A 15,207-nucleotide genomic window follows, 5' to 3' on the forward strand; every position below is an offset into this window, starting at 1 on the left:
CAAAACCATGTATTTATCTTCTTTCTTTGCTTATTATTTTGTCAAAGTTCCTTATGGATTGTTTACAAGTCTGACCCAATAATTGCGATCACGCTGCCAACACATCAAAATTTGGACTTGTTGTTGGTTACCTCATATTTATAGTAAAATATATATATACCCACATTTAATAAACTGTTTCTCTATCCTGGTTATGTATGTTTATCTATGATAGAAAAATAAAAAATTAAGATAACATAAAAATTTAATAAATGTATTGCCGAGACATTTTAAGGGTTGGAATTTAGAAAAACTAAAATCAAAATAGTTATTTTTAACGAATTAAAAGTAGCATCGTGATATATTAAAGTCAAAGGTCTTGGGTTCAAATCTTCGGGTTGCGAATTTAGAATTTTTTGGTAGAGAGCTATTACCCTTAAATATAGCTATACAATACAAATTTAAATTAGTTGGGTCAGTAATTTTAAATATCATATTGTTAAACAAAAATATATATGTATATCACCCTTAAGTTCCGTGTTGTGCTTTTGGGATAAAGTGAAACATGTTCGATATGTTTTTCCATATTTAAGCTAGTACCTATAACATGTTTGGTCAAGGTTTTGTTTAGTCAAAAGTATTATGGAATGCATATGTTACCCCAACTTTGCATATTTTTAGTTTCTTCCATAGATGCAATGACTATTTGTTTTCAATAATGTATTTCTTCTTTTTTGTTTTGGCCAAATTTATAAATAAATAAATAAATAAAAGCTTGGCCAGAAGCCTAGAACTCCATTTTAGCCAAATAAAAAAAATTCAGCCAAAGTAATGCAGCACCAATTGTGTATTTCTTATTATTCTTCTTTAGATGCAATACCTGTTTATTTTAAATGAGTATTTCTTTTTTGGCCAAATTTGTAAAAATTACTTGGAACTCACTTATTTTTGGCAAAATAAAAAAAATTAGCCCCAATTATGGAGTTTTAGCCAAGCATTTAACAAATTTGACCCGAAACAGATGATTTAAAAAATTAATGAATTTTAAAAATACAAAGTATAAATTATTATTTTTTAAAATGCCACGTGGATTGAAAAATTCATGTGGAAGGCGAGTGTATGCCACTTTCCTAGGATGAAATTGTTCGGGAGGTAAATCCTTTCAAATATCCAATTGTAGGGAATAACAAGAGAACTAATAATCCGAGACTAATTTAAGAATATTTTTAGGTATTCTAATGAAAGAGAGTTATTACAAAGTGGAACTGCTCTAGCTGTGAAAGTCTCCCCAACAGTCCTCATTCAAAGCATGTTAAAACATAGATCAGTTTATGCGTCACGCCTAATAATATTTTTGTCATTCAGAAGGTATTTTTTATACTTTAAAGTAATGCCCTTTTAACAACTTGCGGGGAATCATACATGTTGGGACTAGTTCTATATAAAGGTTGCTATAGAAGGAGAAATTCTGTGTCAAAGTTTGTGAAATCATTTTCATTTTTCACAACTATCTATATCATTTTGGAACTCTTTAATTAGGCTTCAAGTCTTTGAGAAGCTTACATTTTCCATGGCTTCAAATGTTGCTAGAAGGTAAGTCATCCATCATTTGTTCTTCAACTTGCTTTATATGAAGTCTAACGAGAACGATATATATAGGAGAAATAAAGAACTATACCTATCTACTTTGTTCCGTAACTACTATTTCTGGAGCCTGAATTCTTCGTTTCATGTATCTTATACAATTTTGTTTATAATATCTTATTGACTTAACATGTATTAATAACTGTTTGAACTGTGTGTTGTAACAATTTATCTTACTGTTTATGTTATTACTTGAAACGGCTAGGCAAAATTTAGCTCATAAACCTATTTTCTATCAAAAATATATTTCTAAGTTACGCTGATGATACGTACATCTAGATAAAGGATTTTACTTATACACAAGGACAATGTAAAGAATTTTTACTCTACCGATGCAATTTTTACGTATTATAACATATTATTTACTTTAATTTCTAGGTTACCGAGTTACACATGTCAGTGCACAAAATTTTATATTCCATGATTTGGTCGAAGTTTGAAAAAATAAAATATTTTAAATTGAAGTTGAAAAAACATATATTTGAAACTTAATTTTTTATTTGACGTGCAATAATGATTATTTTATTTAGGCTCAAAGGTAAGGTTGCAATCATAACAGGTGCTGCTAGCGGCATTGGTGAAGCAGCTGCGAGACTCTTCTCAATACATGGAGCCAAAGTGGTGATTGCAGACATTCAAGACGAGTTGGCTCAAAAAGTTTGCAAAGATTTGGATCCAACATCGACAACATTTGTGCATTGTGACATTACGAAAGAGGAAGACCTAGAAAATGCCGCGAACACTGCTGTAGACAAGTATGGCAAGCTAGACATCATGTACAACAATGCTGGTATAGTTGGAATAATCAAATCCAACATTCTTGAAGATGAAAAATATGAATTCGAAAAAGTCACTAGTGTTAACCTCGTAGGTACGGGATAACTGCACTTCTTTTATGGTTGGTAAATTTTGATTTTGGTTCTTGTGATTTATCAATAAGAAAATTTAACTCAGAAGCATATTTACGGATTTTCTTATCAACAAGCATATTTAAGCAAATTTAATTCGATAGGAGGGTGGGAAGGTCGAAAATTAAGGTAGAAAGCTAGAAGGTAGTCGAGCGTCTTTCTTTTCCATACCTGTTCTATGTATATTATGCGTATTTTCTAATTTTTTTTAGATTTTTATTACTACGGTTTTCTTGTGCTTCAGTTATCTTATTATCTTGTTATTGTTCCTGCTTCTTTTTATGGCTTCTTTTGGGGCAGATTTAGAGATGCGGAGGAAAATTACACTGTACATATAAGGCAAAATTCGGTTTGTGCTTCTATATATTATATTTTGAATGCTCCTGACACAACTCAAAAGCATAGTTTGGTAGTTAAGGGGATTCATTCAATTCCTACTAGTCACAATCTCTTTTAATTTTTTAACTTTTTTTTTTTAACCTCTTTTGCGAAAATTCTGCCTCCGCCACTGGGCTTCTCCACTACCGTATTTCTTTTCAGTACTGTTGTGATTATGTTTGTCTTGGTCGAGGGTCTATCGGAAATAACATCTCTATCTTTACAAGATAGGGTAAGGTTTTCGTACGCATTACTCTCCCCAAATTCACTTATGGGATATGTTGTTACATAGGAAATATGATATATTAGACTATTTTTTAGAACTATGTTACCCCCATATATATAGAATAATAGTACAAATTTAACATACAACTATGCTTAATTGAGTGATTTTTAACACTTAATAATTTGTTAAATTTGTAAAGATTCACAAAGACAAAGATCAAAAATGCATGTTGAAGGTTGAAAGTGCTTAATCGACAAGATATTACAAGGACCAAAACCAGAATTCGTCAACATATCTAAAGACTAAAAGCGAAAATTTCACTTTAATTTGCAGGTACATTTCTTGGGACTAAACAAGCAGCACGAGTAATGATCCCTAATGGCCGAGGTAGCATAATTACCACTGCAAGTATTACTGCTACCATAGGTGGTAGTGGTTCTCATGCCTATACATGTTCAAAACATGGTGTGTTAGGACTCACTAGGAATGCTGCAGTGGATTTAGGACGTTTTGGAATTCGTGTGAATTGTGTATCACCATATCTTGTTCTCACACCATTAGCTTTGGATTACTTAAAGATGAATGGTAAGAAAGCCTCTGATGTGTATTCAACATTAAATGGTGCTACACTTACTCCAAAGGATGTGGCTGAAACAGCTCTTTTCCTTGCAAGTGATGAGTCTAAGTATGTGAGTGGCCAGAATTTTATTGTTGATGGAGGATTCACTGCTGAGAATCCAGGTTTATCAATTTTCAAGTAATTTTCTAATTGGTAGTTACTTGTGGAGTTGTGGCATATTATGTTACTTGCAAGCAAAACTCTTGTTTTACTTGTTTTCATTGGATGTGAGTCCAAAATTTGTACCAGCTAGTAATATGGTTTTTCTTTTTCACTGCAAAATTTTATCATAAGTTCAAGACATGTTAAATTTAATGACAACTGTTCTTCCCTTGTTTTTTATTTCTGATCCCTTGTACTATCTTGAGTGAGAAGGATGTTCTGAGTGATCATCCTACCTTTATCAAAGCAAGATTGATTATCTGGTATGAGCTTAGTGAGCGGGGGGAAATCCTCATCGCCAAGATTTTGGCAAAGATTTCATTTGAGAATTTACTTGGGCTGATTGGTCTAAGTTGGAAGAAGCTGTATGGGGAAGTAACCTTTAGTAAAAGAACCACGCAGGTGTGTGTGTGTAATATTTACTCAGATCAGCACCAAGGAAGAACGCATGAACAAAGTTTATGTTGGAAAATACCTTTCGGCCTAGTACACTCGTAAGGGGTGCTAGTTGTTGACGACCAATTTTGGCCCTCTGTAACTGATGTCGTTTTGAGCATTTACATTCCGTTTCTATTTGAATTCTTGAGCAGCATCGTATGATGTATTATGACTTCTTTGAATCGTCAGTTTTAGTTTTCAGGTTATTCGGAATTGATGTGGAAGAATGAATTTCATGATTGAAGCTTTAGAGTATGAAGAGTTGACCAAGTTTGACTTTTTAGTATTTTTCCTTGGATTGGAGTTTTGATGGTTCTGTTAGGTCCTGATGGTGATTTTGGACTCCGACATATGCCCTGATTTGCATTTGTATATTTCTAGAAGGTTTCAGCGCTAATTGGCGAAAGTTTGAAATTTGAAGGTTTAAATTTGACCTCTTATTGGAAATTCGGATGAGGTTCAGATCATTTTTCCTCTTATTGCATTGCTGAAGATTTTGGTACTGGTGTAGCCGCATCTGCGGAGTATTGGTCGCAGATATGGGAGGTAGGAAGTTTATCGCAGAAACGGGAGAATCATGGGCTTGGAGTCTTCGCAGATGCAAAATTTGAGTTGCATCTGCCACTTCGCAGAAGCGATTGTCGTGGGTGCAGAAGTGAGGTCTTACGCAGGAGCGAAGAGGAGCTCTCACCTGCGATGTCGTAGAAGTGGAAAAAATTATTCCGCAGGTGCGAGGGGTCGGTTGGTTAGTTGTGGTCGCAGAAGCGTAAATGTTGTCGCAGAAGCGACTATTTTCTTCACAGATGTGAACAGTGTTGGGCAGAACCTATAACTTCGAGGGTTGGTCGTTTTATTCACATTCTTGAGACTTGGAGCTCGGTTTTGGGCGAGTTTGGAAAGGAATTTCACTACACGGATTAGGGTAAGCATTCTTGGCTCGCTTGTGAATATATTTCATGAATTAATCTTTGTTTTCGGCGTATGATTATTGATTTTAAAGAGAAAATTGGGAGGTTTTGTCTAAAATTTCATAAAGTGAATTTTTGATTTTTGAACATCGATTCGAAGTCAGATTTGAGTTAAACTAGTATGATTGGACTCGTAAATTAAGTACCCTCACAAATTCTATCATTGGCTTAAAGTTTGATTCGATGTTCACTATCTTAGCATGCTACCAAATGACTATGAGATTCGGTTTGGCGGAATATGACTAAAAGCGAATTGAATTCAAGTTGACGGGCTCGTGATAAGATGAAGATCATTGATGAAATCTCATTTGGTTTGTGTTTGGTGGTAACGGTTATGACTTAATGAATCATAATTATGAATACAAGAAACTAAGATACATGAGATCAAGAGGGATGTATCATCGTGCTCTCATAATATTCTAGTCACACGGCCTATTTATCTAGTATGAATGATGCAAGAGAGATAAAAAGAGAGTTTTTTCCTTACATTAATGGAGTTTGAGCACTTCCTTACGGGTGAGTGGGAGATGTTGGAAAATAGCTTTTGGGTCTAGTATAGTCATAAGGGGTGCTAGTTATTTAGGCTCATTAGTTAGCCTAACCCTAAGCCCAAACGCATCTATATAAAAATCACTATGGATGTTGGAACGCCTAGAGAATGGCTACGGTTAGTTATCTTTACATCATTGAAGGGGGTTTTAGACTGTGGACCTAGGGAGTTCACTCGATAACGTGTGAATTCCCAACGACCAGTGATTCGAGTCGTGGACAACCCACTACTGCCAAGAAAAAATATTATAAATCTCCTAAAATAGCGTTTACTCGATTTATTACATTTTATCTCCTCCTTTATAATATCCCAGGTAACTTGAAAGAAGTGTCCACTAAATACATCTGCACCAGCTGTGCTGCTTTGATCTGTAGAGAAAATGGCATCTTTAATCTGTTCTTTTGTTGGTAATCTTTGCAAATCATCGTTCTCTTCCTATTAAGTGATCACTCCATCTCAGAATGTGCATATTGGACCCATTCCCTTGTTCAGTTAATATGTGGCTAAAGTATTCAATTGCAGCATCTAAGAGTTCTTGTTTCTCCTCTACCCAATTCCCATGCTATCCTTGATTTTATGAATATGTGAACTCCACCTCTTCTCTTTAATACACTGTAAAAATACTTGGAGTTAGTATCTCCCTCTTCAGCCCATGTAATTCTAGCTTTTTCACTTGAGAATAGAATCCTGCATCTTGTATTCTGCTTGTACTCTATAAGGAGCAGAGGCGGACCTACGTATAGATTAGAGGGTCACCAAACCCGTTAACGTCGGCAAAAATTTCGAATATATATATATGTTAAAATCGGTCATATATTTTGCTTGCAACCTTTAAGATTAAAATTAAAGTCCAACGGGGTCACTGGTTGAGCAGTCCGCTCATGTGCCCCGCCACCTTCAAATTCTGGGTCCGCCTCTGAATCTCCTTCTTCCTACGCTATGGTCTCATTCTCCAAGACTTTGACCCTTTCAAACACATCCACTATATCCATGGACCAGTGGCAGAGCTACATTGAAGCAAGGGGTGTCAAGCGACACCCCTTCGCCGCCGGAAAATTATATTATTTTGTTAGATAATTTTTTTTATTTTATGTATATTTACTATACGTTGATTTCTCTTGACTTTTCAATATATCTAATTATTTATATTTAGACACGATAAAAATTCTGGATCCGTCGGTGCCATGAACCACCTACTTAGCTCTATAGTAAGACCTTTCAGTTTCTGGCGCAAGGTCCACATAGCATTTCCTGGGACCATAAGTCATAGTTTATCGAATCATTTTGATAATCTGTGGCTAAGAATCCTTCTGCCCTATTCTTTATATAGCGCAAAAGGATAAACCTATCTCAATCTGTGGCTAAGAACCCAAGTATATTGCTTTGTTGTTCCACTTAGAAGTTTTTGAGGGCTAATACATTTTTCAATGGCTGCACATTTGGCAAGAAGGTAAGATAAGTATAATGGGTTTAGATAAGTATGAATCGTGCCCACTTCCAACTATAATGGGTTTAGATAAGTATGAATCGTGCCCAAATAAAGAGCAGTACATGTTCTAGTCACGCTGTCATGCAATTTAATTTGTCCATAATAATTTTTGAAAGAATTTGTTCATTGATAGTGTATAAGAATTTTTACACCATTATGTTAAACTTGACATACAACAACATGTAATTATTAGTAACAATTTGTTATATCCAGTGTAAAAAATCTTTTCATTATGGGTGTAGGTAACTTTAACCCTTTTGAAAACTCAAAATTGAAATCTGGTCTCGAGTATAGATATGTGTGTGTTCTTTATTTGGAAACAAGAAAGTATGATAATACATGTCATACTCTACAAAATATGAATATGCTTTATCTTTTTTCTCCACAGCTTTTTCTCTTGTTATTGGTTTTATTTCTTGGAGCAGAATTGGGATCAATAAAGGATTTGTTGCCAAAATGGCCAAAATTTGTTACTATCATTAAGCCTCCAAGGGTATGAATAGTGAGAACTTATGAGTATTTCATTTATTTTCTTGTACTTTATTGTTTAACCTATCTTTTTTACTTAAACAGGAATAAATGCTTAAAGTTTAAGATGTAATATCCCCTTTCTTTTTGATTTATTTAAGCATGTTTAGTATTGAAACCAAACGGCATGAATGTTCTTTCCTATACCTATCTCTATGTTAAATATACCTTTCTATATGTAAATCTTACACGAACACGACTTATAAAATAAAAGGATTTAAATTATATACATATTATAAAGAGTTTTGATACTATCATTGTAATTTTAACTCGAGATGAAATATAAAAAATAACATGCATGATCATTATTAATTATTTTAGGCTTGAAGGTAGGGTTGCAATTATAACTGGTGCTGCTAGTGGCATCGGCGAAGCAGCTGCGAGACTTTTCTCAAAACATAGAGCTAAAGTGGTGATTGCAGATATCCAAGATGATTTGTCACAAAAAGTTTGCAAAGAATTGGATCCATCATCAACCACATTTGTGCATTGTGACGTTACTAAAGAAGAAGAACTAGAAAATGCTGTGAACATTGCTGTATCCAAGTATGGCAAGCTAGACATCATGTACAACAATGCTGGTATTATGGGAGCAGTAAAATCTAACATTCTTGATAATGAAAAATCCGAATTCGAAAAAGTCATCAGTATTAACCTCGTAGGTACGGGATGATCGCACTTTTAATCTCTAGGTTATTGATATATCCTGATTTTGCTCCTTGTAATATTTCATACTAAGCATATTTCACTTAGAATTAATCAAAATGTGTTTTAAATCCCTTTCTATAGCGGAGGCGGACGCACCCGGAGACTTCGGCAAAAACTTCATGTATACTTGCAAATGTCTTAAGAAATAATCAGATCTTAGCATAGGTCCATGTACCAATCTTTGTGAACAGTAAATTTATATTGAATGTCATGGTGCTCCTGTGATGGTCGAATCCGCCTCTGTAATCTATAGCAAATATGTTATACTTAGATTATTTTTAGAATTATATTAACCTAGATATGCCTTAAGAGCGGAAGGATCAAAAATGCACATTGAAAGTTAAAAATACTTAATTAACCAAATATCACAAGGATTAAAACCAGAATTCGTTGTTGATATATCAACAACTAAAAGCTCAAATTTCCCTTGCAGGAACATTTCTTGGGATTAAACAAGCAGCCCGAGTCATGATCCCTCGTCGTCAAGGTAGCATAATTGTCACTGGTAGTGTTTGTTCATCGATAGGTGGTGTTTGTCCTCATGCCTACACGAGTTCAAAGCATGGAGTTTTAGGACTTACTAGGAATGCTGCAGTTGATTTAGGACGTTATGGCATTCGTGTGAATTGTGTTTCACCATACGTTGTTCTTACACAAATGGCTTTTGATTCTTTAAAGAAGATGGGCAAAGAAGGTTCAGATGTTTATTCTACCTTAAATGGTGCAATACTCACTCCAAATGATGTGGCTGAAACAGCTGTTTTCCTCGCAAGTGATGAGTCCAAGTGTGTGAGTGGCCAAGATTTTGTTATTGATGGTGGATTTACCATTGAGAATTCAGGTTTCTCACTTTTCAAGTAATTTTACTTGAATAAGTTACCTGTGGTTTAGTCTTTTGTTACTTCTTATATGGTTTTGTACAATGTAAGGTTGCGAATACAATGTAAGCGAGACTTTTCTCAAGGCATACGTGTCTCCATAGAGTATCTTTAAACATAGGTATGATTATCAACTGCAACATAAAATTTTCACCTTCAATATTTTCCTAATTTACAAATCTGAATTATCTTGATCCAAAATACCAACAGGGCTACTATTCCCTAGAAAGTTGGAAGTGGGCGTTACATATAATTATCCAATCAGAACCTCTTAATATCTCTTAGGAACCATTAAAACCAATTGAAAGCTGACTCAGACATGGTATACCTGCAACAGAAAACACCGGCAGCTTGTAAACAACTTTAGAAGTTGATAACTAAGCAATATCTTAAACGAGATTCACCAAAAAAACTTAAAACTAAATACAGAATCCAAACCTGTTATACCCAATGAATTTTAATGCGGAAAATTTGAATGTGCTTTGCTACTACACTCGTAACCGGATTTGTGGTGTCAATGACACCCTGTACACTCATGAACGTCTGAACGCCTAATCCAAGAAAACAAAACAATAAAAGAAAGGCTAGTTAATCCACAATGTACATCATCACCAATCACTCTTCTCACAGGTATATTACATGATGTAAGATTTCACACCAACACAAATTAATGCATGTTCTTGTGTACCCAGGTCCCTGTGTATGTGAAAGCACAAAACTAATAAGTAACCTCACCAAGTTTACAACAACTAAGCCTCGGTCCCAAAAAGTTGGGATCGGCAACATGAATCCTCACTTCTTTCTTTAAGTCCAACTCATATCATCATCAATACCCAAAAAAAAAGTGAAGTATAAGAAGAAGATTGTAATAATATTAAAAGTTCTCTAACAAATTAAAAGCATATCCCTAACTAGTAAGTATCACATGTATGGATCGTTTTTTTCAATTGTGCCCTATCTACAGTTAAGTCTACATTAATTCCAAGAATTTTTAGGCCTTTCAAGACAACTACTTCCATGTGATTTTAGGTCTACCTTGTCCCCTTTTTAACACATTCACTCACCATAGTTTCACACCTACGAACCGGTGCCTTTGTAACGCGACGCAAAACATAACGAAACTATCTCAAAGTGACCTCTCATTTTATCCTCAATGCGTGTTACTTGCACCTTTGGCGAATGTGGTCGATTTTAATCTTTATCCAATCTTGTATGACCGCACATCCATCTTAGCATTCGCATCTCTGCAACACTTATCTTATGGATATGTCGGACTTTAGCAACACAACATTCACTACCATATAACATAGCGGGTCTTATAGTTGTTATATAGAACTTTACCTTACACTTTGGTAGGCATCCTTCTATCACATAACCCCCCAGCAACACTGCTCCATTTCAATCATCGGGTTTAATTCTACGGATAACATCTTCATCTATCATTCCATTCTCTTGAAACAATGAACATAGATATATAAATCGTTTGCATTTTGGCACCGCAGTCGCATCTAGTCTCACCCCAACTTCTTCTTCTTGTTGACTATACTTGCAGTGTATGTATTCAATCTTACTTCTACTTATCCTAAAGCTCTTACTCTCCAAGGTGCTTCTCCATATCTCAAGCTTTCGGTTGAGACATTCGCTAGTTTGGGACCCAAAAAAGGAAAAGAAAAAGAAAAAAGCAAACCAACTAAATAAATGTATGTTTGACAATATATCCCAATTTTCACTGAAAAGAAAACAATCCCTTTCATATCTTCATGCATTATATGTCATGAGTTGAGAAAATTATCAATTCATTTTTCATGCATTGAAAAAGAAAAATATGAAGCAACGCTTCCCCACCAATGGAACCAAGTGGCTACTTATCTAAGTTAATCCACATCACTATGGACTTTCTACTTAAAGAAAAATTTGCTCAATAACAGAGTGGGACGAAAGTTACCTTATTTAGCTCATTTTTCTGGAATGTTTGGATACCAGAAAGAACTCCATTGCCATCAGTTCTTGACTTCTGAAAAAGTAATCAATAGACAATGGTTACTCGATGTAATAATGAGAAAGATATCAGCTTCAATACAAGTCTAAGCTCCACAAATGTCTCTTTAAGTTTAACTGATTTATGGCTTGCTCAGTTGGTAAAAGCACCTCCACCCACGACTGTTAGGTCCTGTGTTCGAGTCACGTTGGAGGGGAAGTGTGGAAACACTATAGATCCTCCTAATTTGGGAGGAGTTTAAAAAAATTAACTGATTCATAAAGGGCAATAATATTGACCTACAGATGTCATAGCAGAAATTTAGCAAGAACATATATCTCGACCACGTGTTTGCACATAACCATTCTCCCATACAGATATTTACCACTAACTGCAAATATGTTCAACACGTATACATTTTTATGCTCAAAGAGTTTAATTGAAAATATTAGATGAAACTTAGAATTCGATCATGGGAAAAGATATGAAAACAACAGGACCATGACAAGAAGCATAAAATTCATTCTCAGTCCGCAAGCCTAGCACAAGCATTTAAGTTATAGAAAATTGCTAAGAAAGAAGTCAAATTTCAGTTTGGATTTAACCAATATCGCAGACATAAAACCTGAATTCTGTGTTACCTTTACTTGCTGTGTCAGAAACAAATCTGGACCATAATTCTGTATCTTGCTCCCATTTTTCTCCTTATTGTTAACCCTGCTTGATTTAGGTTCCTTAGCAATGCAACTGCTAGGATCCTGCTTCCTCGACCTATCTATGTGTTTGTGGTTTTTATGCTTCTTCTTTTCCTTGCTTCCATTCTTCAATTTAGATGCACCTGTAGGGAACCCAAGTTCTGCCTATTGACACAAACATAAGTTACTGAGGAAATTTTATGACAAGACTGGATTAGTACAGCAGATGAAGGCTTGAGCTAGCACTTCCCAAAACAGTAAAAGAGCACATTGAGGATTAAATGGTGGATTATTACCAATGGCAGATCGGTGGATGTTGCTTCTCTTAGCTGAAAAGCATCTGTAAGAAGATCCAAGCCAAAAGGACGCAACTGTACATGTCTCTTCCCCACACAGGAGGAATTTTGGGACAGCTGATCGAGCTCCATTCCTTCACCTTTCCTTATTTCTGTGTCCCCCACCACATTCCTGAGGTATTGCGTCTCACATAGAGAGAGTGGCAGTGACCTCTTGCAGAAAAAATAAAGATGTTTCCTAAGTTTACAATGGTCTAAAAGATCAACTGAACCACCAAGTTCTCTAGGTCCTGAAGACACAAGAAAACAGGCCCACGTGATGGAAAATCCATTCAGATAACAAATATCCAATAGAGAGAATGTAAAAACATTGGTAAAGCTAATGTTAAAGCCGAAATTGAACCCACACGTCAATAGTTCAATTCACACTATATGCTTCACTTGACCATTTCAATTCTTTCTTCTCATCCTTATCATTGTTCACCTGCCACCTTAAATTTGCCATCTATCACTTTTATTTCCTCCTAGCCCCATGACATTCCCAAAGTCCGGCAAATTTCCTTCTTTAATATTTCAGTGGCAAGCACAGACCTAAAAATGGTTTCGAACATTTCTTTTCTTTTTTAAACGTACTCTCAGAACCTGAGCTCAGTACGTTAATAATCCACTTTATATGTGGCATGAGCAAAGTTAAACACTTCACTTAGCTGACTTGTGGTGTGGAAAATCTTGAATGTGGAATAGAGCAATTAACAAGGTATGAAATGTAGAGAGAGATCGTAGAGAATATGTCACCCACTACCTCTTTAGTTCAACTCGGGAGTCGGGAGGAACATAGAAACAAACATATAATGTTAATGTCAATGAACATATAAACATTTATGTTGCATTGTTAATCCAGGCCTCGTGGTAACATTAGTACACCTAAATTAATCACAATCAGTAAGTTAACTCTGCCTGGTCTATAAATGATTTGTGGAAGGAAAATAAAAATATCCCTCCTACAGATCTCCTATGAGCTAAAATAATGTCAGAGAAAAGATTTTGTAATATCTAATAAAGCGTGGCAGTAACACATGTCAGAAGTAGTCAGCTTAAGACTTTCATCAAATTTCATCAACTGATCTGTTTATGATCAGAAGCATTTTGAAGCTCCAATTTTGCTCTATCACTGTTTTAAACCTCACGAGCTTTTTTTCTCATCGTGACGCTCTGATGGACAGTGAATATAGTAATAGAATCAATCAAAAAGGAGTTTTTCCACCATAGGAGGTGATGAAAAGTTGAAGAACAAGTTTATTTCAGACAAAACAGTTTATTTCTTGACCATTATTTTATAGAGTTCTGCTACACTATCAATGAGTAGGAAAATGATTTCAGATTTTTTTTTTTTTTTTTTTAAAAAAAACTAGCACTGCTTTGAGCCATTGCTCCGGAAGGTATTACCAGATATATATAAATTAAATTCGCCGGAAAATTATATTGTATTGCTAGATAAATTTTTCTGTTTTATGTATATTTATTATACATTGACTCCCCTAAACTTTTCGGTGTATCCATACTTTTATATTTTGACACCCTTTGGAGAAAATTCTGGCTCCCCCATTGTCTATACTATAAATACATGTACACAATCCAAAGTGAGAACGGGCACATATTATGGCAGCCTATATTATAGGTCGGTCCATGATAATTAATAGTCTGCAACCCCCTACAGACAGGATTTGAAGCTTATGGATTCTAGATTCCAAATCTTTTAAGTTATAGGGTTCTAAATTAATAATTTGTTCATATTTACTAAATTTCTTAAAGACAAATACATGATTTGTATCAAAACTACTAGGTTCGATTCAACCTGTAGCTCCTATTCTCTCTGTGCCCCTGCACCCCTCAATTCCAAATCAGTTGAGTTCAACTATATAAATCATCTATATCCATTCTGCTGCATTGGAGTCGGTATAATTTCACTACTCATAATTTATCTTTTTCAAAATACTTTGGGATTCTCCAAATCTTACGCCTATTCCTACACTATCCTACAATGTCTCATGCATAATGTAAGTGTAATGATAATTGATAATCTTGTGAGCTGGCTATTATATTAACCACCGATTTATCTGATAATCAAATATATATTTGGACAGATTGATTAGGAATCAAGGGAACCTTAAATCAATTTATTTCAAAAGCATTCGAAATAGCAGAGACTATTTAAATCAATATTTGGATGGTAAGAATGAGTTGGTAAATGGCTTGAAATTTTAAAATGAATATAAAGTTATTCCAAATAATGGGGAACTCGAAATTGGAAAAGGGATTAGGGTTTATTTACTTACTCGAATTGCCGGAAGAGAAAGAGGATGAGGAAATAGAAGAAAGCCCCTTATTTTGGGTTTATATAGAATTGGAGGAAATAGAAGAAAGCCCCTAACTAGATTTGGGCTATCTGTTGAAATGGGCTAATTGGGCCAGAAGGCAGTGGGCCGTGTCAGTTTGAAATGTAAAAATTATATGGGGCTAACTATTTGGTCGCCCCTTATCAACTTGTACCCATTTTATTTTTCCGTTTGAATACGTACCCGTTTTTTTGTTAAAAGCATTTTAAAAAGATGATTTTGTCCTTCTTTAATAAAAGACTATTGACAAAACTGTAGACTGCATGACAAAATTTCAGTATGTTTTGGTATGAAATTTTAGCAAATGAACTAAATAACTTCAACATGCATTAGCAAAAACTCATTAGAAAATTACATACTGCAAGAC

General features: G+C 34.9%; 3 protein-coding genes across 4 annotated transcripts; 2 read left to right on the plus strand and 1 right to left on the minus strand.

Annotated features, from left to right (window-relative positions):
* The first annotated feature begins 1,422 nt into the window (after window positions 1-1,422).
* Window positions 1,423-4,096, plus strand: LOC104100002 (borneol dehydrogenase, mitochondrial-like). 2 transcript variants are annotated; one of them, XM_009607159.4, is made up of 3 exons: window positions 1,423-1,572; window positions 2,154-2,494; window positions 3,469-4,096. In XM_009607159.4, the coding sequence occupies exons 1-3, from the start codon at window positions 1,550-1,552 to the stop codon at window positions 3,894-3,896; spliced, it is 792 nt and encodes a 263-aa protein (XP_009605454.1). In that variant the 5' UTR covers window positions 1,423-1,549; the 3' UTR covers window positions 3,897-4,096. The 2 variants fall into 2 exon arrangements, with proteins under 2 accessions (XP_009605454.1, XP_009605455.1); XM_009607160.4 differs by having other exon boundaries at window positions 1,443-1,572; window positions 2,183-2,494.
* Window positions 4,097-6,970: 2,874 nt separating this feature from the next.
* On the plus strand, window positions 6,971-9,560 carry LOC104100006 (borneol dehydrogenase, mitochondrial-like). Its single transcript, XM_009607161.4, has 3 exons — window positions 6,971-7,322; window positions 8,211-8,551; window positions 9,031-9,560. The coding sequence occupies exons 1-3, from the start codon at window positions 7,300-7,302 to the stop codon at window positions 9,456-9,458; spliced, it is 792 nt and encodes a 263-aa protein (XP_009605456.1). The 5' UTR covers window positions 6,971-7,299; the 3' UTR covers window positions 9,459-9,560.
* Window positions 9,561-9,599: 39 nt separating this feature from the next.
* LOC138903749 (mediator of RNA polymerase II transcription subunit 19a-like) lies at window positions 9,600-14,821 on the minus strand. Its single transcript, XM_070192284.1, has 6 exons — window positions 14,781-14,821; window positions 12,445-12,734; window positions 12,095-12,313; window positions 11,421-11,489; window positions 9,914-10,026; window positions 9,600-9,803 (listed from the first exon to the last, which is right to left on the minus strand). Exons 2-5 carry the CDS (start codon window positions 12,574-12,576, stop codon window positions 10,009-10,011), a joined length of 438 nt encoding a protein of 145 aa, XP_070048385.1. The 5' UTR covers window positions 12,577-12,734; window positions 14,781-14,821; the 3' UTR covers window positions 9,600-9,803; window positions 9,914-10,008.
* Window positions 14,822-15,207: the final 386 nt, after the last annotated feature.

Source organism: Nicotiana tomentosiformis, chromosome 12 (genome assembly GCF_000390325.3).
Source record: "Nicotiana tomentosiformis chromosome 12, ASM39032v3, whole genome shotgun sequence".
NCBI lineage: Eukaryota > Viridiplantae > Streptophyta > Magnoliopsida > Solanales > Solanaceae > Nicotiana > Nicotiana tomentosiformis.